At 39.3% G+C, this 24,591-nt stretch overlaps 2 protein-coding genes across 9 annotated transcripts in view; both read right to left on the reverse strand.

Moving 5' to 3' along the window:
* nup214 (nucleoporin 214) overlaps nucleotides 1-11,674 on the reverse strand; it is a 50,332-nt gene extending 38,658 nt beyond the window's left edge. For all 4 annotated transcript variants that reach the window (XM_010877986.5, XM_020053421.3, XM_010877985.5 and 1 more), the window contains exons 1-10: nucleotides 11,487-11,674; nucleotides 10,064-10,259; nucleotides 9,724-9,878; nucleotides 5,637-5,835; nucleotides 5,465-5,535; nucleotides 5,320-5,383; nucleotides 5,083-5,186; nucleotides 4,485-4,591; nucleotides 4,245-4,311; nucleotides 3,925-4,051 (exon numbers count right to left, since the gene is read on the reverse strand). In XM_010877986.5, the coding sequence (XP_010876288.4) occupies nucleotides 3,925-4,051; nucleotides 4,245-4,311; nucleotides 4,485-4,591; nucleotides 5,083-5,186; nucleotides 5,320-5,383; nucleotides 5,465-5,535; nucleotides 5,637-5,835; nucleotides 9,724-9,878; nucleotides 10,064-10,259; nucleotides 11,487-11,528 (1,132 nt within the window). In that variant the 5' untranslated portion in view covers nucleotides 11,529-11,674. The remainder of the gene's footprint in view (nucleotides 1-3,924; nucleotides 4,052-4,244; nucleotides 4,312-4,484; nucleotides 4,592-5,082; nucleotides 5,187-5,319; nucleotides 5,384-5,464; nucleotides 5,536-5,636; nucleotides 5,836-9,723; nucleotides 9,879-10,063; nucleotides 10,260-11,486) is intronic.
* A 7,756-nt stretch (nucleotides 11,675-19,430) lies between these two features.
* LOC105015114 (nucleus accumbens-associated protein 2) overlaps nucleotides 19,431-24,591 on the reverse strand; it is a 34,912-nt gene continuing 29,751 nt past the window's right edge. For all 5 annotated transcript variants that reach the window (XM_010877987.4, XM_010877989.4, XM_020053561.3 and 2 more), the window contains 2 exons: nucleotides 24,298-24,395; nucleotides 19,431-23,941 (listed from right to left, as the gene is read on the reverse strand). In XM_010877987.4, coding sequence (XP_010876289.2) covers nucleotides 23,409-23,941; nucleotides 24,298-24,395 — 631 coding nt within the window. In that variant the 3' untranslated portion in view covers nucleotides 19,431-23,408. The remainder of the gene's footprint in view (nucleotides 23,942-24,297; nucleotides 24,396-24,591) is intronic.

Consider the following 24,591-nt stretch of genomic DNA (forward strand, 5'->3'; position numbering starts at 1 on the left):
GAATTACAACAGCATGGCTCCGCAGTAAGAGTCCTTTTGAACAACTGGCCTGCCTGCAGTCCAGATCTGTCACCCATTGAAAACATTTGCTGCATTATTATGAGAAAAATATGACAAAGAAGACCCCAAACTGTTGAGCAACTATAACAAGCAAAAATGTGTAAACATTTCACTTTCAAAAGTAAAGCAATTGGTCTCCTCATTTTCCAAATGCTTCAAGAGTATTCTTTAAAGAGGCGAAGCGACAGTGATAAACATGCCCCTGTCCCAAATTATTTTCAACATGTTGCTGGCATCAAATTCAAAATGGGCATTTATTTTTCCAATAACAATACATTTTCTCTGGTTCAACATCTGATTTGTTGTCTTTGTACCATTTTCAATTGAATATAGGTATTGCGGATTTATTTGCATTTATGCAGCTTCCCAACTATCTCGGAAACGGGGTTGCATAAATCCATATTAAACCAGTTACACTTATAATCTCAGTTAAAATGTTAAATGTAGCTTTTAACTCCAGAACAATACTTAAACCACATGGAGGCCACCCTTTGGTGTGTTCTCATTAAACACACCCGGTAACACCCACCCATGCATCACTTAAATTGGTACTGCCTCTTATCCTTCGTCACAAAGCTTTACAGACTTACTTGAACCTAAATGACCCATACTCTTTTTCAGATTTGTATTTACATACGTTTGGGAAGATAAATCTAGCATTTCACTGTATGTCTACAGAATTTTATTTGGCATTTTAACCTGCCCGGGAAGGCGTTCAGGAGGCATCCGGAACAGATGCCCAAGCCACCTCAGCTGACCCCTCTCGATGTGGAGGAGCAGCGGCTCTACTCTGAGCTCCTCCCGGGTGACCGAGCTTCTCACCCTAAGGGATTGCCCAGCCACCCTGCGGAGAAAGCTCATTTCTGCCGCCTGTATCCGGGATCTTGTCCTTTCGGTCAGGACCCAAAGCTCATGACCATAGGTGAGAGTAGGAACGTAGATTGACCGGTAAATCAAGAGCTTCGCCTTGCGGCTCAGCTCTTTCTTCACCACGACAGACCGATACATCGACCGCATTACTGCAGAAGCTGCCCCGATCCGTCTGTCAATCTCCCGTTCCATCCTTCCCTCACTCGTGAACAAGACCCCTAGATACTTAAACTCCTCCACTTGAGGCAGGCACTCTCAAGTGCCAGGATTTTAATTTTTTATTAACATTTATATAAGAACGTTTCTGGGAAACTCTTTTCCTCCTTCAGAAGAGTTATAGTTTTGCATAAATATGAATATGGATCCCAGTTACAAAGTGGTAGCCTAGGTCTACACATAAGCACACAGACACAGGCCTTCTCACCTTGCCTCTTCAGAAAGTTTAGAGAAATAAACCAAATGCATTTGGTTGTCTTATGACACTTTTGAGCAAATTACTTTAGTTCAATACATTAAGTTCATTTTCCACTAAGTTACATAAAGGCAGTAGCCAGAGGAAAAATACATGCATACACATCTGACTGCAGCATAAAGGCAAACACAGCGATAGACAGACATGCAAACAATTATAAACACCCACACAGTCGAAGACAAACTCAAGCACACACTCAAGCTCTCAAGGCAATTGCAAGCCCACACACACCACCCTCACATTCAGCCTTAGACTAAAGCTGAAACACGAATACAAGGTCAGAGAATATGACGTCCTATGCTGCTGTATGACTTCAGAGACTGAGATCTAGTAAGAAAGAGAAACCCTTTGCACTTGGAGAGCAGGACACCACTAAACCCAGTGTAATGAGCCAAATAATGAGTCTACTTGCCTAAGACTCGGCACACAATACAGAGAACACTGTGTCGAAAGCTCAAGGTAAACCTCATCAGCATTCTCAGACATGCTTGTCTGGCTCAGCTTTTGGTTGTTGTTGTTCTCCCATTCGTCAGAGTCACTGTAATGGATGTGGGCCCCACCGGCCCCCCACCCTTTTCTCAAATGCAGCCGAGGCCTCAATTGAGAAAGGTTTTGATCAGAATGCAATCATTCTGAAACGCTGCTCAAATTGCAGGTTTGTGTTGCTGGTGGAGTCTTTTGAACAGGTAGCCCAGAGGGCCACCCAGCGGGGCTACGTGACTGTCTGACTGAAGTAGAAGATAGTGGAAAAAGTAGCTTAACATTCAACGCACAGCCGCCAAAACGAACAATGGCCTAACCAGCGTCACACAAATAATTGCTGCTAACCTAGAAGTTGAACTGGCAAAAAAAAAAGAAAAAAAGAAAGTGAGCAAATATTCTGTAACTACAGTTTTGTTATGGACATACATCAAATCTGCTTGGGAAATAGATAATGTCAATGAAAAAACACTGTTCAAAAGGTTATATGCAAGTAGGTATTTTCATATTCATTGGAGAAGTCAAAGCTGCCTGCGCTGGTACTAGTGCGGTCTTCAACTGGACTGGAAAAACATGGAGGTCAAAATGCCAACACAGACCGGTTCTGTGGCACGAGGCAAAATGCATTACTTTTTATGCTTGTACTTTTTCTAAAGTGTAAGCCTGTAGGCTCACATATACAGCGAATACAAACGTATTCACACAAATATTAAAACCATGCATAGCAGTCTAATCATTTTAAGAGCCTAATCATTTTCATAGGAATATCCTAAGGACAGCAGAATTTGTTAGTTCATTGGTATTGAAGTGTTATTGAACTATGAACAAACACTATTACAATATTTTTAATTACCTTCTAAAGTTCAACTTTAGTTCAAGTTTATCAATTTTTTCTTTTAAATATTTGCTTTCTCATTACTACTTTCCAAACAACAGCTTTCGGACATGGAACTGTTATCAATTCAATAGCTGATCATGAACGGAGAAGAAAACATGTTATGCCACATTTGATGTTTTGCATCGTTTTATGCTCTCAGCTCTTTCTATAATTTACATATTTGTCTTGCATTAGGTTAACAGTGTATCTACCACATCTTAAACAGGCAGGCTACAGCAAATAGGGAATAGGCTGTTTGGAATGCTGCCCAAATAGTCGCTCAGTGCATTTTCACAGATTTGTGTGTCCAGACTTCGGCTGCGTGAGTCAAATTCAAATGAAACTCGTTTAACATGAAAAACAGACAATGGTCTAGTTACATCTTCTGCCCTGCTGGTTAGTAGTTAAACACAGTGGTATATATGCAATCTGCCCACTTGTTTTCAGTAAGCATTGCGTGCATGACAGTAGTTTAGTTGAACTATAAGCCATAAATTAATGAGGCTGATATTTATAGCACTGATGAAGCAACAGTAAATATTTGCTTTTCAATAAAACCTTGTATGAGAACATTGTGTTTTATTTTATCTTTTAAATGCCTTAGCTAACATTAGATTACAATTTCACAGAACAAATAGTATATTGATTATTTTATGATACTCTGGCCTATTCACTGAAATAATAAACGAGTCATAATCCCTGTTAAACCGAGCAGCAAAATTTAATATTTGTTATTTCAGCATTTCACCATTCATTTATCCCATGAAGAATTTTAGATGTACCACAAAGAAGGATGGTGTTGTGTTTAGGCTCACTCTGTTCTGCGTTTCGAACAGTGTCAGGACAAGGTAATGTTTGTCAACATATTTGCATCAATTCGCTGTACTAAAAATAATACAATTATCAATAAAACAGGTCTTGCCATGGTTGACCAACGTCAGCTAATTACAAAGGGTCTATGAAATGTTTTTTCCTTCTCTTGCTACCTGAAATCTCAGATCTGAAAGAAAAGGACTGGCATCAATATGGCCAGCTAATGGAAAGAGTGTCAAGTAGCTCAAACCTTCAAAGTCCTTTCAGCAATTAGAAATCTAACTGTGGGTTAAGAAGAACCTGGCATGTGGTCAGAAGAACCTGGAAAGCAGAAGGAACCGCAACCACTCACTGATGTGGATCTCCTGCTGGCTGGTGTAGGCGATGGCTAGGCCCAGAGGCAGTGTGTCGTCATTACTCTGAGAGACAGGCAACTCTCCCCTGCTGGCATCCTCCAGCAGCCACAGCTCCCAGTTGGTCTGGACAACATCACGACACACAAAGGTTACACAACAACAGACAACTACTAGTTCACTTCACCAATATCCGCTGGCCGTAGATAATGGTGTTGATACTCTTTAATGGATATGAGTATGTGCCGCACAAACTGAGTAAACAATCCACTAAACATAAACATAAAAATCGAATCAATGGGTGGTTCCTAAATATTACCTTATCCTCTTGTTTAGCGATGACACTGACTTCAATGGAAGCTGCTGATGCGGCAAGAACAATGTCCCTGAAACAAAAAAGAACAATTAGGGTAAGTGATTCACAGAGGGGAGAGCCAGAGGCAAACAGAGCAGAGATTATACCAACAGAGTATGCATTTAAGCCACTTTTTACAAACAAGTAAAAAACAAAAAGCTTTCTGCAGTCAGGGAGGGCAAAATAGACTAGGGAGCATCTCACCAGTCCTCTATGTGGCTGAGGAAGTAATGGTGCTGTCTCTCTGTGCAAGTGCCATACACAGGGTCGTTGAAATTCAGGTACCTCTCCTCGCTCTTCTCATTCTTTGTCTGTCACATTAAAATGTAAAATAGTGAAAAAGCTTTTCCAAGGGCAATAGGGTTTAGAAATATGAAAAAACTTAATCTTAAATAAACGCAAAAGGCATTAAGATACACCAAGCATAACCTATAAACTTCCTTACATATTACATAGGTGCAATAGAAAACATTTGGATTCCTTTGACATCATTATTAGACATAACCAGTGTTTGACAGGTCAATAAAACATTTACATATTTGTAGAGTTTACAAAAGAAAAAAACTAATAGGCACAAGCAAATGCAGGAAGTCATTACACTGAAAAGTGGATTTTTCCATACAGGAAACAGACAGGTCACAGATGGGGCAATTGGGCAGGGTATGCATGATGTATATTTCAGGCATTATGGAAAATGTGTTTTACCAAACACAATAGAGACCAATTCTCCACCCCCCACCCCAATTTAACCGACGGAGATCTTTGTTATTCAAATGTATGACAGAACTGTAATACTACTCACAGGGAGGGAGATCACCACCAGCTCAGGGGGTGTTTCCGGACAGCCATCGGCTGCTGCATACACCACAGCAAACACAAACGTACTCAGCCACTGCACATCCAGCACTGACAGGAAATGACAGAAGAAAGAAAACATATACTTGAGATGCTGGTTATTCAGGCAGACAATAAAAGGCACTGAAAATAAACAAGTAAAATGTTTATTGGTTCAAGCCAGTGTGATCTGTGTCTAGTTCACCTTTGACTGGGTTGTCAGAGCTGTAGAAGCTTGGGCAGGGGATTACTTTCTTCTCCTGAAGCCCCTGTTCAGAGAACAGAGTAAGACCACTGCATATAACACACCATACAGTACTTTGCTGAATTTTTTGGGGGGACCAACTTACTGGAGTGTATTGACTGACTGTTGCATTCATTTTTCCTGCTGCCACTTGCTTTCCTTTGGGACTCCAGCACACTATATTAAAGGATGAGATTGACAGAAAGTGCTTTTTCTCAGGACAGTCCCCTTGGTAATGACAAAAGGTGCATGGTTTATTCCCCAACGCGATGACATACCACAGGTGATGCCCTCAGTGGCGGGTAGACGAGCCTGCACGGTGACGTTCTCCATGACGTCCAGCACCATCATGCTGCCGTCGGACAGACAGACAGCCAGTATGGATGCCAGCGCCGGGTTCCATTTCAGGTCCTGCACAATTATGCCCAGGCCAGCTCCAGGTCGCAGAGTCGCGAAGGGAAACTTCTGTGGTTGCATCTGAAGATAACGGACAAACAAGGACAGGAGGTGATTAAATGTGTGGAGAAAGTAAGAAACTGTGGAACTGTTGGTGCCTTGACTTGGTGTAGACATTTGAGAACTTGTTGATAATCAGAAACTGATTATCAATACAGTATCAAATTACAGAGATAAGACATGTGGCATGTTTACAGACGAAAAGGCTTTGGCTGTCTGGATTTTTTTTTTTATGACATACCCTTTATTTAAGAGCACAAAAACCAAGAGGCAGTGTTGTTTAGCAGTGTTCTTGCAGGGCACGTGATTTTAACAGAAACGCTTTTAGAAATTTGTAGGCCCTATTGAAAATGAAAATCAGAAATAACTCATGTACATGAGTATTCATACCTGGTTCCAGCTGAAGAAAAACAGCCCCAAAGCATGATGCTGCCACCACCATGCTTCACTGTGGGTATGGTGTTCTTTGGGTGATGTGCAGTGTTGTTTTTGCGCCAAACATCTTTTGGAATTATGGCCACAAAGATCAACCTTGGTTTCATCAGACCATAACATATTTTCCTATGTGCTTTTAGGGGACTTGATACTTGTTTTTGCAAACTTCAGCCGGGCTTCGATGTTTTTCTTTGTAAGAAAAGGCTTCCGTCTTGCCACCCTACCCCATTCATATGAAGAATACGGGAGATTGTTGTCACATGTAGCACACAGCCAGTACTTGCCAGAAATGTCTGCAGTCCCTTTAATGTTGCTGTAGGCCTCTTGGAAGTCTCCCTGACCAGTTCTTCTCGTCTTTTCATCAATTTTGGGTAATGTCTCTGTTGTGCCATATTTTCTCCACTTGATGACTGTCTTCACTGTGTTCCATGGTATATCTAATGCTTTTGAAATTATTTTGTACCCTTCCTGACTGATATCTTTCAACAATGAGATCCCTCTGATGCTTTGGAAGCTCTCTGCGGACCAGGGCTTTTGCTCTGAGATGCAACTAAGAAAATGTCAGGAAAATCCTACAGGAACAGCTGAACTTTATTTGTGATTAATCAGTCACTTTAAATGATGGCAGGTGTGTAATGACTTCTATTTAACATGACTTTGAATGTGATTGGTTAATTCTGAACACCGCCATATCCCCAGTTAGAGGATGGTTGCACACTTATGCAACCATCCCCAGTTAGAGGATGGTTGCACACTTATGCAACCATGTTGCAACATTTTTATTTTCATTTTTCTTCCATCGATGATTTGTTTATTTTTTCAAATTAGTTTTTCACGTTATAGGTCACATTAAAGGTGGAAAAAGTTCTGACATGATTTATCTTTGTCTCATTCTTTTACATCACAAGAACCTGGCATTTTAACAGGGGTGTGTAGACTATATATCCACTGTATATCCTATATGCCTCAGGCCAGGGAGGGAATTCAGCAAGGTTGCATTACGCTGTGTAACGCAGTTTTCTCCCTGATCTCAGAATAAAATAATTGAAACAAATAATCACAACAAAGGCAAAAACGAATCAGTGTTTTTCCCCCCTGTGAAAAACAAAGAAGTCTGCATTAACCTAACTACTACATCACTCTGTGGTAGTGGCTAGACAGAAACCACTCCTGAATAAAAGGCATATGACATGTTGCCTGAAGCAGTCAGAGTATGAGGAAAAACGTTCTGTGGTCTGATGAGACCAAAATTGAATAAGGCCTGAACTCCAAGCACTTGAACCCTATTGAACATATGTGGGGAGTCCTGAAAATTCCAGTTTACTCTCAGTCCAATCTGAAATAGCTTGACTGCAGAATGGCAACTTAATAGCAATCTGAGCTTGGTTCCCCAAAAGGCACCCTTTTCAGCAATGTTACTCACGAAGGAACACAAGCAGCGGAAAACACAATGCCCAAACGGACCGCACCACACTTTCCGAGGCTATATACCAGCTGGACCCACACCACGTTGATGGCCCAGTGTGTCAAATCGGAGGGCCTGCTGTCTGGACCTATGGCTGTCTCTAAAGGGGTACCACAGGGTTCGATTCTCAGGCTGTATATAAATGAGGTTGCTCTTGCTGCTGGTGACTCAAATCCACCTCTATGCAGACGATACCATTCTGTATACATCCGGCCCTTCATTGGACACTGTGTTTACAAACCTCCAGGAGAGCTTTATTGCCATACAGCACTGCTTCCATGAGCTCCAACTACTACTGAACTCTTGTAATCGCTGCCCACACCTGCCCGTCTGACTAGCATCACCACTCCTGACGGGTCTGAGTTAGAACACGTGGACACCTACAAATATCTACAGTAGGTGTCTGGTTAGACATACCTAAACCATCTCCAGTCTAAAATTAAGTCTAGGGTTGGCTTCCTTTTCCACAACAGGGCCTCCTTCACTCAGGCAGCCAAGCTTGTCCTGGTGAAAATAACCATCATACCAATCTTAAACAGCCTCAAACCCTCTCCTGAAGAAACTGGACGCGGTGTACCACTGCGCCATCTGTTTTGCTACCGGAGCCACATATAATACCCACCACTGCAACCTCCACACATTAGTTGGCTGGCCCTCATTACACACCCGGCGCCTGTCTCACTGGTACCAATTAATTTACATGTGCTTGCTAGGCAAAGCCCCACTGTACTTAAACTCACTGATCACCTTGGCTTTACCAACCCCTCAGCCTGCACTCAAGCAGGTACATCTCTCTGGTCACCCCAAAAGGCCACACCTCCTTCAGCCACCACTCCTTCCAGTTCTCAGCTGTTTTTTTATACAGACCCTAGCTCATTTTATATTTTGTACTCTGTGTACTCTAAGTGTAAATGAGAATCTGTTCTCAATCGGCCTACCTGGTTAAATAAAGGTTGGTGAAGATGTGAGTTCTAAATGCATTCAATGCATGCGTATATGCCTATAGCATAGGTATTTTTACAAACAGACAAAGTATTCTTTGATCTTGCTGATATGTTGGTGGAATATTCCCAGTCGGTAACAAAACCTATTTAGCCCGATCATTGTCGACTACAGGGGCAATAGGCTACATGATATAGGCCAACAGTAAGAGGTTGTAATTTTTTCATTTCTAATTTTAATATTTGAATAAAGAAGCATTATATTGTTAGATTACCGGTCTAACTAAGACATTCTTCCTCATCTCAAATTGTCTGGGAGGGGTCAGTGTGCACCACCGCAGTTGACTAATAGGAATATAGCCACACCTTTTCAGACATTTGTAAAATGTATTAATGATAAATAAAGAAATCTAATTAAATGGACAATTAGAAAAATGTAAGATTAGAAACCAAACGGTAATTAATTTAAAATAAAAAATACATTGAAGTTCAAAAATAGGATCTTTACATTTTACAAGAACCCAACAGTTGGATTACCTTAAATAACCCTGTCCTCCTCGAGGGGAAATATGTAAAAATAAGGGGTGGGGTAATAGTGATTGATACAGGTACGAATCACGATTCTGTCATAACATTGAATCGAAAAAATAAACGTATGTCTACTAGTAAACAAAATTACTGTCAATGCTCAATGACGCAACAGAAGCGAGTCCTCTATTCACCGACACCTGGAAGCATGGCGGTGGTCACTAAAGTACAAATTAGACCAGCCCCCTGCTTCACTGAAAGCAAGTGTGTTGATGCAATTTGTCGGTCATGAAATTCAAGGCACGGACGTTCTTAATTAGAGCCACCCGCAATGCAAACACTGCCACTCTAAGTTAAAGTACTGTGGTAATACTACTAACATGAAAGCTCACCTAGCACGCTATCACCCAGATATGAAGAGAAAACCACAGAATTTTATCAAGAACAATCAGAAAACTCTGCACCATTCTTACAAACTCCCTCACAACTCGGAGTATGCAAAGAAAATAGCCAAGTGGATAGGGTTAAAAGTGAAATCACCTTATTGATGAAAGTACGGACATCATAGAAGGCAAGCAACAGGCCGGATTCTTCTGACATGCTGCTGACTGACAGGGTGAGCTCATCACTACTGAGGCCCAGGTGGTACACAGGCAACTCCACAGGAACATCGGATAAAGCTGGTATCCCCTCAACTGAGGAATTAAAAGAGACCAATTGAGAGACATATTGAGAAAAAGAGACATCATGAAAGACGTATCGAGAGAGAATGATACAGAGAAAGCGAGAGAGAGAGATAGACTTCGGGAGAGAGAGAAAATGTATAGGTTGTTGGGAAAAACTGCATTTGACAGAATGCCAAATGCATGCATAAGCTTACCTATTTCATTTGAGTTCCCATCAACTTTGTTTGCAGCTAGGATGTCTTGCGTTTGGTACACCTTGATCTTTCTGTCTAGAGCGACAAATGTAAGACCAAACTTATTCGAGATGGCAAGCAGACTTGACCTATACTTTGGCAGCTCACCAGGTGAATCAAAAACCCGGGCTTTCTTCATTTGCCGGAACTGGAAATCCTGCATAAAACAATAATACAATTCTTAATGACCACAATGGCACTGTACAACAAAGAATACTAGCCCAGTAGTTAGGCTGCTTAACTAATAGAGCCTATCCATTATAAAACCTAGATTTTATATCAGGCTGTTCTTTATTCACCAAGTAGCCTACATGTATGCACACCCAGAATTTACTTGGTACAATGGTGCCACTAGTGGTACACAACATATAGGGACAGGATTTCCTATAGGATTATGCCTGTGAATATATCTCCTTTCACCTGAAAAACACTAGTCTTTGCAGAGGTCAAGCATACCTATAACACAATGCAGCCACCATCATCCTTAAAAATAAGGAGCCAGTTACTGAGTATTGTGGTGTTTTTAGTAGTGGTAACCTGCCATTAAGGCTAGTTCAATTTATCCCATGAAAGTGAATTGAACATTAGAACTGACAAAATAACACCTAACAAAAAGAATGTTCTCATGAAATTGTCTGAACTTCAGAGTTTTGCACAAATGTTAAAAATTACAAAGTTCTATGAATAGACTTAACATACTGCAGTTTGTCCGTAGAGTAACTTAAGTATCTTATTTTCATAAAGTAGTATACTGTAATATTTAAACAAGTAGGCCAGCTATTTCTAGAATATGCGTCAGGTCTGAAGTTTCTATGACAATTATTGAAAAAGATATTGAAGATAAGACGAATAAAACGTGCTTCCATTGATTTATTGATCATGAATCAATATAAACATTTTGACCATATGAAATGTAGTAGAGTGTTCAGCATGTGGATTCGTCTTTATGAAAATGTGTTGATAAGAAAGTGAATTAACAACACAGACTGCTGCTGACATTTCGGTCAATAACACTTCATTCTTTTACCATGGTCCCTAAATATGGAAAAGACCCTAAAAGCAGTTACGGATGTGAATGTCTCGAATATGAATCTGATTTCACCTCGGTTGTGTTTTTTAGAATGCATTCGAAAGGGAGGGTGTCTAGGTAACTACTAAGGTAATTACTGAAACATAGACAAGAATTCAGTTACAACGTTGCTAGCTAGCACACCCACGAGGAAAACAACGTGAATTGACCTGTCATTTTTAATACGCCAACTACGCTTAACCGCCAAATTGTTGACAAACCATGCACAGTAGCTAGCTAGATCTTGCATTAGCTAGGTCACCACAACTAGCTAGCTAATCATACATATGAAAGCTAGCAATCAGAATAACACACCTTCATTTCCCTTTCGGGAGGAGAGTCTGGGTCATCACTCATTTTTGATTAAGAGCAGGCACAATTATTTTGCCTACAACAAAGCTTTAGGAAACATACACGAGTTACACTTTCGTTTATCACATAAAACTATCAGCGTCTTATGAGCACAAGAGCAACGCTAAAAAAACACTTCCGGGTCACGAACATTTCAAAAAGAAAAAAAAAGAGGCCAACGTATTAGTTCAAAACTGACGTAGATGTAATTTATAAATTGTTTAAGAAAATATTACTGTGTAAACAATAGCCCATATTTTAGAGACAAGAGTTTTAAACCATTGTTCCAAGGTCAAAAATTCACCCAATGCGAATGGCTGAATACGAAATTCATAGCAATGTCTTTTGGAAAATATTACGTAAGAAGGAGAAATCTGGGTAATTTTATGTCAGTCGGTCTCAGTGCATAGATACTTATATAGTCACAGCCTTATCTTAGTTTTTGCGTAGTAGATAGCTACTTGTCAACATTAGTTAGCCTGCTAACTGGTGTAGTATTACGTTTTTTATCAGTTATGAGGAAATTTGTGTCTGTATAGTTGAAAAGTGTAACAATTAAGGTGGGTCCTTCTAGTCACTCCAAAAGTTCCCAAAACTACCAAACAGAACATAAAACTACAGAAAATAATACAAAATACCACAAGTAACCATAAATAACTTAAAAGAACATTGAAGTATAAAAAATAATACAAAATAACATAAAACAACCATAAAACACACTAGACTACTCAGTACTCCCAATCGATCCCCTAAAGCAGGGGTGTCAAACCGGTTCCACGGAGGGCCGAGTGTCTGCAGGTCTTTGGGTTTTCCTTTAAATTGGTTCCCAGGTCAGACCTGAACAACCAGGTGGGGGTAGAAATTAACCAATTAGTGAACTAATTAATCAATCAGGTACAAGGTGAGAGCGAAAACCTGCAGACACTCGGCCCTCCGTGGAACCGGTTTGACACCTGTGCCCTAAAGATACACTAACAACAGCCTGCCCCAGAGCCAGACCCAAAGGTCCCCAAAAGGAAACAAAACTTCGCCCCTGCCTTCCAATAGTCGGGCTTGACTTTATTTCTCTTTCCTTCCTGAACATTCTCTAGACTGTTACCCACTGTTGGCATTCACATGGTAGTTTCTGGATGTATCTGGTGTTATCACTGTAGTGGATATATAATACATTTTATCAATATGATTAGTCTAATGTATGTTTGAAGTTGAACTAATGTGTGTTTGAAGTTGAAGACATTTCTTTCAGTTTGCTTTTATTACAAAATGAGTGCATTTAGAAATACACTAATACCAGACTACTATAGAACCTTGCAAAGAAAGTAATAAATAATGCTGATAGACATGCATTTATTGTTAATCTCAATCCTGTTAGTTATGTTAGAATTGACCAAAATGATTATCTAGTGTGTAAAGTCATTATTTTCATGTGTCATAGGACTGATTAAAGTAATCTAGAATGTGTATGATCGTGTTAAAGTTAATATGACCGATAACTAGGACTTGTGGTATGCAAATGGACATTAGAGCCTGAGGACTGAATTTGATAAGCAGGAGCAGGTAGGAGGATTACCTCTTTATGTACTGAAGGACAGACCCAAGAAGTCAGGAGGGCGTACTTTGTGATATCTACGTGTCCTTTGTCTTAGCCAGTGAATGAGCAGTTGTGTGATGTTTTTTAAGTAAATCTGTAAGTACAACCCCATTTCCAAAAAGTTGGGATGCTGCATAACATGGAAATAAAATAAACCCTATATTCAATTGACAATAGTACCAAGACTACATATCAAATGTAGAAACTGAGAAATGATGTTGTTTTTGGAAAAATGCTTACTTTGAATTTGATGCCAACAACACATTTCAAAAAAAGCTTGGACAGAGGCATATATAAAAAACAATGACTAACAAAGGAATATTAAACAAGAGGACACAATATCTGGTGAAGTAAGAAGATTTATTAGAAAGCAGACTTCTCAATATTGCATTTGAAAGAAATTTGTTAGGCCTACCCTTGTCCAACTCAAGTAAATTGGTGATAGAAGGAGATTTTTTTTTATTCTTTATGCAACATTAAGAGTGACATCTTGCATTTCTCTTGTACATATATTATTGATACTTCAATCTGAAGGAGCAAAAAGGTTTTGTTCATTATAATTTTTTTTTAACTGAAGCATTCACAGATTCACTCCCATTGCCTCAATACTGAAAGCTCCCTCTCCCATTTTTCCATGTTCTAGCCCTACAGATCTTGCCATCAGGTAGCAGTTAATGACAGTAAGTAAAGTTATTTTAACAGCAACGCTTTATATAGCACATAATAGGAGAATAATGTGAGTTAACTATGTAGAAAATGACTGTACTTGTTTAGAAGCACAACATTGGAAGGTAAGTCCATAATCAGTAGAAGCTGATAAGAAGGTCTTTGTTTGCATCACAGAGCAATGGCTAACAAATCACCAGATCAAATGATTAGATGGTTCAATGTTTGCAAGCACACATGTATTCAACTTATTGTTTTCTTCCTGTCTGACGATGGCCATTTTGCAAAGCTGATTAGCCAAGACCACTTTGTGTAAAACAGGCGTGCACACAGGGGATAATTTGAAGGGGTGGTAGAATTTAACAGTATACCCCTTTCTGTTTTTGCAAACACTGCTGCAAAAGGGAGATGGTACCAAGTTGGTGGGAGAACCCAGACGGTAGAGCTAATGAAAATATAGCTTCCCTTCACATTCTCCTTGAATGCATTTCACACTACTTTCTGATTATGTTTGTGTCATTATTGCGAGTCCCTTACATTTGACTTAAAACCAGTTTCAACATGCTGTAGCCGTTGACAACGTCAATGACCGTTGGCGTTCTAGTGAACAAATGCTGCATTGAAAAAAAGGGGATTTTGCAAATAACCCCCAAAATGTGTTTTGTTTAAAAGTAATAACTACATGAATGTAGTTAGTTAAGTGGTGCCAGATGGGATGGCCAGTCTCCCCCTTGATGAGCACAAATTGGTGCCTGACTTCAGCGGTCTGTACCAAAAAACATTTATATTGGATTTAATTATTTATTTTGGGCACTGCCCTGCGGTGCAAATTATTACTTTTCAGTTAGAACCGTCCAGCAATAGAGTTAGGCATGAACGATGGAACAGTGTTGCTAAGCATGTGGAAACTAGGAAATTAAAATTGGTTTACAAGTTCAGACATGCGGGTATAGCACTTGACAAAACTGGGCAAGCCAGGATCCAACTCTATGAAACACATGATGTCAGAGTTTAGCCGATGCCAAAGGCCACTTGACCTGCAGATTTATCAATCAAGCTTAACTACCACAAAACACCGATTAAAGGTGTACTTTGTAGAATCCTGCCTCCAACATTTACAAGAATATTTAAAGCAACAACAAAACTTGTCTTCTCCTCCCCTTCCCTAACCGAACGAGACCAGAATAGTATTAGCTAGTACAGGGTGGTTTAGGATGGCGGGGAGCACTGTTAGTGTCTAAAGCAACGAAGAGACTAAAAGTCAATGCAAACTGATAAATGGACCAGCAAGTTGAAATGGGGAATATCTCAGGCACTCGGAAAAAATTTCGTAAAAATGTAAAACATTAACTGCAGATGTCTTCTGGTCATTTAGGTATGTGTTTATAACAGCAGTGCACTAAAAATCGGACATATGGCCCCTTTATGTATAAGCTTAAACTTCTCTCATCCTGTCCATGACATTTATAAAAAACAGCAGGTCCTGGGTTAGTACTTGTTGGTAGAATGTTTGGCTAGTAACCCAAAAGGTTGCTGGTTTGAATACACAACATGACAATGACAAAAATGTGTTGTTTTGCTCTTGAGGCAAGACAGTCCAAATTACTCCTGTAAATTGCTGTGGATGAAAATGTCTGCTAAGTAACTAAAAGGTTATTGTAAAACAAAAAACTTGCTATCTTGAACAAATCTACTGTGGAAAAGGATACCCAAAGAACATTCAATTGCCTAGACCAGAGATTCTCAAATTAGTTCTCAAACAAGTCTCCAAATGATCACTGTTGTTTTCAGCAATTTGTGCACCCTCTCCCTCTAAAGAAAATGACTGAGCATTTTCATCTGATTTCTATGAGATTAGAGAACACATTGGAATGGCTCTCCACATAGAATATTTACAGATACTTCAGATTCTTTGGTATGCACTTATGGACTGCCCACTTCAATTCAAACAACAGGTTTTCAACATGATGCCAGTCTTGAGTCTAAGGAGCCTATGCAAATAAAGTCGATTTAGGAAATAATTTAGCATTTTTCTATGGATTTTGATGTGGGCTTTATTTTATGAGGAAATACATTTAGTAAATTCAGTTTATTCTCTAAATTCATTAATAAAGAACAATGTATGTTGGAAATGTACAATATAACCATATAGCTACAGTATATGCATTGTTTATTTTGTTTTAGGCTCACAATATGTTTTATGGTGACTGTAAATATGCTTTTACCTAAATTCAATAATAAGATCATAAGAACAATAAAACAATGTATCTCTGTGCCATGACAAAATATGCATAATTGCCAGATATGCATATTATGCATGAGGCATCAAAGCTTTAACAAAAATACCTAATGCCAAGAGATGGGCCTCCACAATGTTGTTTCCATTGATGAAATCATAGTACTCCATGAAATAACATCTTTTTTTTAATCTCTGTGATAATTTTGCTGTCACAAGATTCACTAGCCCCAAAATGGTTGAGAATAACTGGCCTAGGCAATCCTGAGGTCTGGCACTGCCACATGACTCTGTTCTGGATTAGATAGTGCACATGAACCAATGGGAACAATAAAAGAAACAAGGCAGGATTAAGCATGAAAATGGCAATTGCTGACAGTTCTCCTTTAGTGCGTGTTTTTCTTGTTTTGATTGTCAGTGCTATTTAGCTTTGTGGCTTAGAAGTTTCCTCTGTAAGACATAAGTCTCATAAACCTGTGTTTAAAAAAAAAAAGTAGTATTTGTTTCTAGTGCTGGTAATAGAATTGAGAATTGGAATAGGAATGGACTATGGTGCCAGTGCTGTGATAAGATATTGCGTAAAACAGTTCATTTGAAGATCTGCACTTCATGTTTCTTAGCTATTTTGTTAGTTAAAGCCAGACAGTTTTTAGAGGTTTGTATACCAACATTACATTTTAACAATGCAGACAATCTGGCTTACAACCACAGCCATACACTGGCTGAATCAGTTGATTACAGTAAATACAACAAGTTCTGATGTTGTATCATATAACAGTCACAGGTTTCCAAAAAAACACAAATTGAGACATTTGCAGTCTGTTTGACATACTGTATATTTTAGAGACTAATTATACAGAAACATTTTATAAAAGCTGTATAAACAGTAATTATAATTATATGACAATATTTTAGGTTGACAATAATTTTATTACACAATTTCAGATATCACATAGATTAATTTTATTTTCCTGCATAAGTAGAAGCAGGAAATCCATCACCTACAAATCTACTGTCATTGATTTATATTAGGCTGGTTTGGGTTTCTTCCTAGACATTTAGACCAGATTCTGAAACTTATGACATTGCCCTACTAGTAATTTAATAGGACAATTCTGGTGCTCTCATTATGTCCAAACACAAATAATAACTTAACTATTTTTATACAGAGATTTTCTGTATTCTGAAGATTCACATGCACATCTATTACATTTGTCAGTCTTATGACAGCTCCAACTTTACTGAAATGTATTACAATATCTGTAAACGTTCAATAGGAAGCATTGTGTTGTTAGATAAAAAATGTCAACTTTGGTCTGCTTTGTCAAAGCCCACCATTGCAAAGAATATAATCCACGGCGTGTCAACATCTAAATAGGATAGCTTACGGATTTCCTTGTTAGAAAAAACGTATGAAAGAAACTAGTTAATGTGGAACCTATTCTTTCGGGACCACACTAGACAAATTGAGATATAGTTCAAATTAAATGGTTAGTGTCGGAACTGAGGATCTGATCTGGACACAAAGCAGTTAGTTGAGGAAAATTTAACAGCTCAGTGTAAGGCTACTGTGTGCAGACCCTGCAGAGCACATTGTCCAAAATGGTGGGACCACAGCACCCACTCACTACAATCCAACAATCCCATCTGCAAATTGATTTCATACAATACAATGTAGTTTTAACACATTGGACTAAAATACATTGCCAAATTAGTGCTAATTTCTTGTAGACTCTATATCTATAAATAGTGAAGTGCTACACTAACGTAAACATGGTAAATTAGAACATATTACGTTACATACATATTAAGGGACAGTATTTCTTCAGCCATCACAAAAAGAGGTCACTCTTTAGTTTAGCTATGACATTCTCTGAGTTTCACTCAGTTTTCTAGTGCAACATCATTTAATTTCCAACCTCAACCCCACATGAAGATTAGGCCAAACAAAAGCCCCCAGAAATAGGACAGCGGTAGGTACCAAATATGAAATAAGGTCTGCAGGAAACAAATTAGATATAAACAGGCTGATGCATTAAAAAGGTAAATAAACAAAAACAATGAAAAACAAAGGTTTCTATTAGTGAAAGTTTGTACTATGGTAGCCTACTCCATGGCTTATCTGAATCTTTTTGATCCATGTGGTCATTCATTGTAATAATTTTTTAGAGATATGGGTAATTCTACAGAAGTGGTGTAGATTACTGTCGTTTAAGTATTTTCAGGACATTCAGGACAATTAATCATGATATGTTATAACTCAATCAAATGCATTAACAAAAATATACTTACATTTGTTGAGTACAAAATCATTGTTGATACACCCATTACTGGTTCTCAGTGGCATTCTCAAACAGTTACATCTAAACATCATGATTTAACCGAAAGCTATTTCATTATAATTTTTTTAAACATGATTATTTATTGAGAAAATGTTATGTTTTTCTACTATTACATTCAAATACACTGATATAATTTGGTGTTTTCTCTATTTCTAAGACTAAAAAAGTCCTACCTTTTGATTTACCAAAATATCAATGAAAGTGCCTTAAGCAAAACCCCCCAAAATATCAACAGGTGATGGGAATGCATCCCTCTTCAGCATGTCCATAATGTTGAGTAGTCTGTCAGAAAACATTATGGAGAAAATGACTGAACAGTCATTACGAAACAGCTAAAACTGTATATGAAGGAATTTGCAGTATGGGTTTGAAAGATAAAATATTGTTGCAGGAATGTACAGTGCTCTGGCAACATAAAAAAACAGCAAAATGCTAGAGATGGGGAATCTTTGATGTCCAAACTGAAACAATTGCAACCAAAAAACTGGACACGACAGACATCCATAGTGGCCTCATCATTGCATCAGTTTCATGCACCATTGTCTACCAACTGAGTTATAGCTTGGTCAATTGTGTTTTCTGGCGGGAGAATGCACTTTCATTTGGACCCATACAGTAGGTTCTGACGAATAATTCAAATTTGGGCTGGCTGTGTGTTGAAAGACCAGAACAGCTTGGAAAAGGAACATACGTTTCTTGATCTTCAAACCTTTTCGAACCTGCCAGATGTTTTGCTAATTGGACATTACAAAATTTGTGACAGCAACAATGGGCAAAGTTTGAAGAAAAATAAACAAACTTGTGTTAATATCTTATACTGGTTAATTTGGTATGCAAATACCATTTCTAAATTGAATCAGTAATAGAAGGTCAATGAAAATGATCGCTACTGTGCATGGTTCTTCCTTTATTGCAACTTCTTAAAGTGTGTTTAATTAATAACACGTTTTGGGGGGGTGGTAAGGAATTCTGGTAAAAATGTCATATATGCAATAAAAATAAATAAAAACAAAGTGTATGAGTAGTATATATATATATATATATATATATATATATATATATATATATATATATATATATATATATTTGACATATATGGAAGACGTGCTGAAAGCTCGTGAAAAATAGTATACACTTTTTTTCAGACCCCATGTTACACAACTTCTGTAGAACAACACATATCTTTTGCTGATTGGTGGATTGGGGCTTAACTCCTGAATTTTATTCTGATAATGCTCTTACATGAACACACTGTAAAACGGTTATATTTTAAGAAAAGCCCCCTCCCTCCCCATTCTAACCGTGCCTACCAAAGTTTTCAGAGAAAATACAGCATTTAGCTTATAGTCAGCATTTCCTACTTCTTTAGCAATTAGATCTGAAGCCTACATAACACATTACCTGGCTCTCCATTCTGTCGTCCTCATTCTCTAAAGCTAGTTTCATTATTTGTCAAAGTCCCAATGCAAACAGATGGTGATTAAACACGACACTCTCTCCTCCTGCAGTCTCGATTAAGGCACTGATCCCCACCACTTCTTTCAGAACAGGGCACATAACAACACTTCCCATCACAGGAACACTGTCCTCCCTGAATGACAGTATTTCACTGGAAAGCCATTCACTTCCTCTTAGAGTCATGTGGTTGCACATGCAAATTGACTGTCTATCTGTCCTAATAGCAAAGGGCAAAAAGCAGGTTTAATTACATTGTAGGTAAGTAAGGATTAAGAACAAGATTTATTTTTCTTGTTATCGGTGTGGCTGGAATCTATATGCTTACAAACATGGCCAGTTTGACCTTATGTTTGGGAATCCTCTGACAAGAATTCCACAATGGAAGACCTTTACAAATGACTTTATTAAAATCGTACAACAGCTCCAATGGCCTTTAGAGACAATGTCAGAGACCTCACTCCTAACTTTTTGTTTTAGGATGTGTCATGTTTTCCATGTTTGGGCAGTTTCCATTCTCAGATTTCTGTGGCATCAAGATACTGTACTTCACTATAAAGTACCAGACTGTCCTGTACACTGCCAAGACAACAAACCAGCTGAAGCAGTTCAACAGTTTTCATTTAACTGTAGTCCCACACACCCATTCTTTCAATCCCTTTCCCTACATTTTTCGCCATGGCAGGTCACATTTCTCCAAAAATACTCTTGTAAACATTTTCACTTTCTCATTACCTAGTGCAATAATAACCCTGTGCTCCTTATTACAGAACCAGGACCATGTTAAAGCTACCCCAAAATAACCTCAAACAGGATCATGTAGGTGTCAAACAATGGGCACAATCTTTAAAATGGCACAATAAAGCATTTGAATTGGATAGAGGAAATGTGATCTTGTTTCTCTAGTGTAGGCTGTTGTCGATTGACCTTAGTTTCTGAAACCAGATCAATCTTATTTCACCAACTATAGACATTTCCAGAACAATAACATCTGACAAACATGATGCGCTTTCCCATCATGCAATTACTAAAACAACAGATTCAAAGCAAGATGCTTTAAATGGCTGGCCGTTCAAATTATTATTTTGGAAATAGACTATTTAGGTTTGGGACCACTCCAAGTCCACTGTTTCCTTACCGTATTTTTTTTAACTGGATGTTTGTGATCAAGAACACATTCATAAACTATAATATGCATGTTATGGGTGTCTGATCGGTCTATCAATGTGTTAACCCAGGCTACCATTCTGGAGGTCTGTCGTACAGCCATTAGAGGCCATTTCCAACCCTTCCCTAGTGAGCGAGAACATCCAATATATTGTTTTAAAGTGCGCCAAAAACAGTAAATGCGGCTGTGCAACATTTTGTCTCTCATCTTCTCCCTGCCGTAGAGCAACAATCGTCATTCATACGACCAATTGTCCAAGTCCACAAACCTAATCCTCCAATAGAACATGGAGATATGGGGAAAATTTCAGTTGGCCTACTTCTTTAAAACAGTCATATCTAGGCAGCTTCATAGGCTTCCCATCAATCTCCCACTATAACCTCTTCAAGTGCAGATGCAAAAAGCCGGCAGACATTTTACATATTAGTTTCATTCAATAATTTACACATACATTTTGGAGGATGGAAGGAAGCTGTAGGCTGGCTGTTGTAGTCATTGATCGCGCCGTAGTAAAACAGTGTTATCCACCTGCACCTCGCTTTGTAGTCCCCATCACTATGTACTAAGCTCTTGTTAGCATGTTCCTGGTGCCATCCACCCCAGGTGATACACAGGCCAAGCCTAGGTTCCAACACCCTGGACCAAACACAGGCCAAAAAGCATCACTCCGAAGAAAAACACAAACAAAAATCTCCCCTTCCTTGAAGTATTAATGATATACTGTATCTTCAGGCAACTGCAGCTGTCCTTTCTTTTATGTATGCGCATTCATTAAGTGCTGTTGTTGATGTTTTTTTTCAGATTCTCTGTATACATTTTGCATGCAATCTGTGTGTTCTGGCGCATTTGTGTCTCTAACATTTCCTCACAGTCTGTAACTGTGTCCTATGGTAAGAGAACGCGAAGTTTGCAAAGACTCTTCAGCTGGTTTGTCTGTGTTTCAGATGCGTCTGTGCTGTTTTAGAGGTTAAAATAACAGGGTGTGTGTGTTTTTGTGTATACAAGTGTGTACTTCATATGTACATCTGCCAAAAGACACAGGCATTGCATTGACTGGCTAATTGAAGAGGGCGTGATCTTGTCTAAGCATGATCCATATACAAAAAGCCCTTCATGTTTCATCAATTGCGTGGAAACCACAACCCTTAAGCAACAGGATGAGGTAAAACTATCACATGCTTGGTTTTTCCCCACATAGTTGTTCATCTGATTAGCTTCTCTGTATGTTAAGATGAGCTCACATGTCTTCCCAGAATTTCTCTGGCTATGTAGTGCAATGTGTGATCTGTTTCAAGGTTACTAAGGTTCTTTTCAGAACCCACAGGCCTATCATTTAACAGACTCAACATAAAGCAAGGGATCTCAAATGTTTTTGGCCTGTGACCCCATTTTGGTATAAAAAGGTATGTGGGACAACGATGTAAAAAATTATGTATTCAACGACTAATATGCTTACTTCTTAACTGGAGCTAAGACAATCTGGACAAAATTCTTCTCAACAGATTTATAATAATATGTCAATATGAAGGAAGCAAGGTTTCAAATGTATCAAAGAAGATCAGGCAACAATTGTGTTTGATCTTTTGTGCAGAAAATAACATTATTATTGATGTACTCCCTCCCACAGTCTGATTTACTGCCTGGTCAAGTCTTTTCTGTTCTTTGTGTTTCTGAAAGAAACCTGAAGACATACACATCCTCCTGAGAGTCAAATATTTCAGACATGGGGTCATAATAGCTTAAACTGATAAAAAGAGGCACATTTGTTGGAAGGGAACAGAAACCGCTCTGTTTAATACCACCTAATTTCACGGCTACTGCAGAGAAGCTAACCCTGTTTCTATGTATTAAACAAAATGTTCAGGAAAACAAACTTTTGTATTAAACAAAGGTTTGTTTTCCTTTGACCCACTTGATAAGGTGACCCCACATGGGGTCATATCCTAGCTTGGGAAACCCTGTGATAGGTGTACAGTGTTACATTCTTCAGTTTTAACTAAAACATCATCTGCAAGATTAACAAGAATACTAAGAATATTCCTTGAAAAGGACTTGATGTCTCAGGTCTAAAGTATTGTTTTTTCCATATTCAAATTAGAGCTTTCTCATCTTCACTAAGTAATTCTGTTTGTTCCTCAGCAATGCCTGTGTCTGTTCAGCAAGAAATGTTGTACTTGTACTCCCTGCCCTACTAAAGAACACACTGCAGTGTGTGTGTCTGTGTGTGTGTGTGTGTGTGTTTGCATGTATGTGTGTGTGTGTGTGTGTTCATCGCACTCCACTGTAAGTTCTGCAAGCATGGCTTCTTGGGCTGAGATATTCCCTTTTGGAGAGTGCAGAGAAGAAGGGGTGGAGGAGAATAGACAGAGCGAGCGATAGAAAGAAAGTTTTGGCGGTGGATGGATCAGAGACAGGCGTTGGTGGACGTTTACTGCCCGTTCATTCTCAGGCCATCTGCAAACTCCTCCCCTTCTTGTCCCGGGGTCATGTCGCCCCGGCCCCCGGCCTCTCCTCCTGGCATCAATGTCCCCTCCAACCCCACCTCCTCTTCCTCCTGCTCCTCTTCCTCTGCCTGAGGGCCAACGATCTCCGTGTCCACAACGTCCCCTCCAGCCGCCCCCGACTCGGCGCTGACTGTGTCCAACAGTGAGTGAGTTCTGAGCGGATCTTTGCGCTCCGGGTACAGTCTCTGGTCCAGTGACAGGCTAGAGGGGGTCAGGGATTTTAAATCTGTTTCGAAGGGGACTCCCGGCCCAGGTCCAGCAGCTCCCATGGCTAAGCCCAGGCCCACACCAGCGGCCACCCCCACACTGGCCCGGTAGACTTCCATACCATCAGGTAGCATGGACTTGATCTTGGGCAGCCAGCGTTTTCGGACCCGCCGTGCGTTGGTGCACATGTCAGCGGCAATCACGTTCATTTCGCTCTCCTTGAAGTTCGGCGCAAAGTTCTGACAGTAGACTAGAGACAGAGGGAGAGAGAATGAGAGGGAGGGTTGGGAGACATTTTGCTTTGGAATTCAGCAGCCATTTGGCACGTGGCTCAGTCTACATGAATAGCTTATTGTTCTGATGATTAAAAACAAATATTTGCTGGGACAAGTTACTTAGAACTTCATGAAATAAGAATTTATTATGATTTCATATCCTAAATTTACTATTGGCTAGGACACAACATTAAAATCTCAAAAACAATCTACAATAGTTTGACCCCAAAAACACTAGCATCAGTCGAAAGAGACTGTCATCACCCAGAACAATCATTCTTGATTTTCAAAAACAATATTTTGCACAACGTTTAAAAAGCACCGGACTCACGTTTGACAGCATTCAGCACACGGCTGTCCAGAGGTTTCCTGCTGGGATCACTGGTGGAAGAACGGATACCTGTCCCGCAGCTGTTAGCCAGAGTGTTCCTGCAGGCATACAGAACCAACACCAGGGGGCAATGATAACACCACACCCATAGGAATACACACCTCAACATGACCACCCCAATCCCATTGGTCTATGCTAGTTTAAGAATACAGAGCTGCATTGTTATTCAACTGGAATATGAACTTGTAATGCCAGGGTTGTGGATTCCCACAGGGTCGTATTATGAAAAAAAGT

This window comes from Esox lucius, chromosome 14 (assembly GCF_011004845.1).
Source record: "Esox lucius isolate fEsoLuc1 chromosome 14, fEsoLuc1.pri, whole genome shotgun sequence".
In the NCBI taxonomy this organism is placed as follows: Eukaryota; Metazoa; Chordata; class Actinopteri; order Esociformes; family Esocidae; genus Esox; species Esox lucius.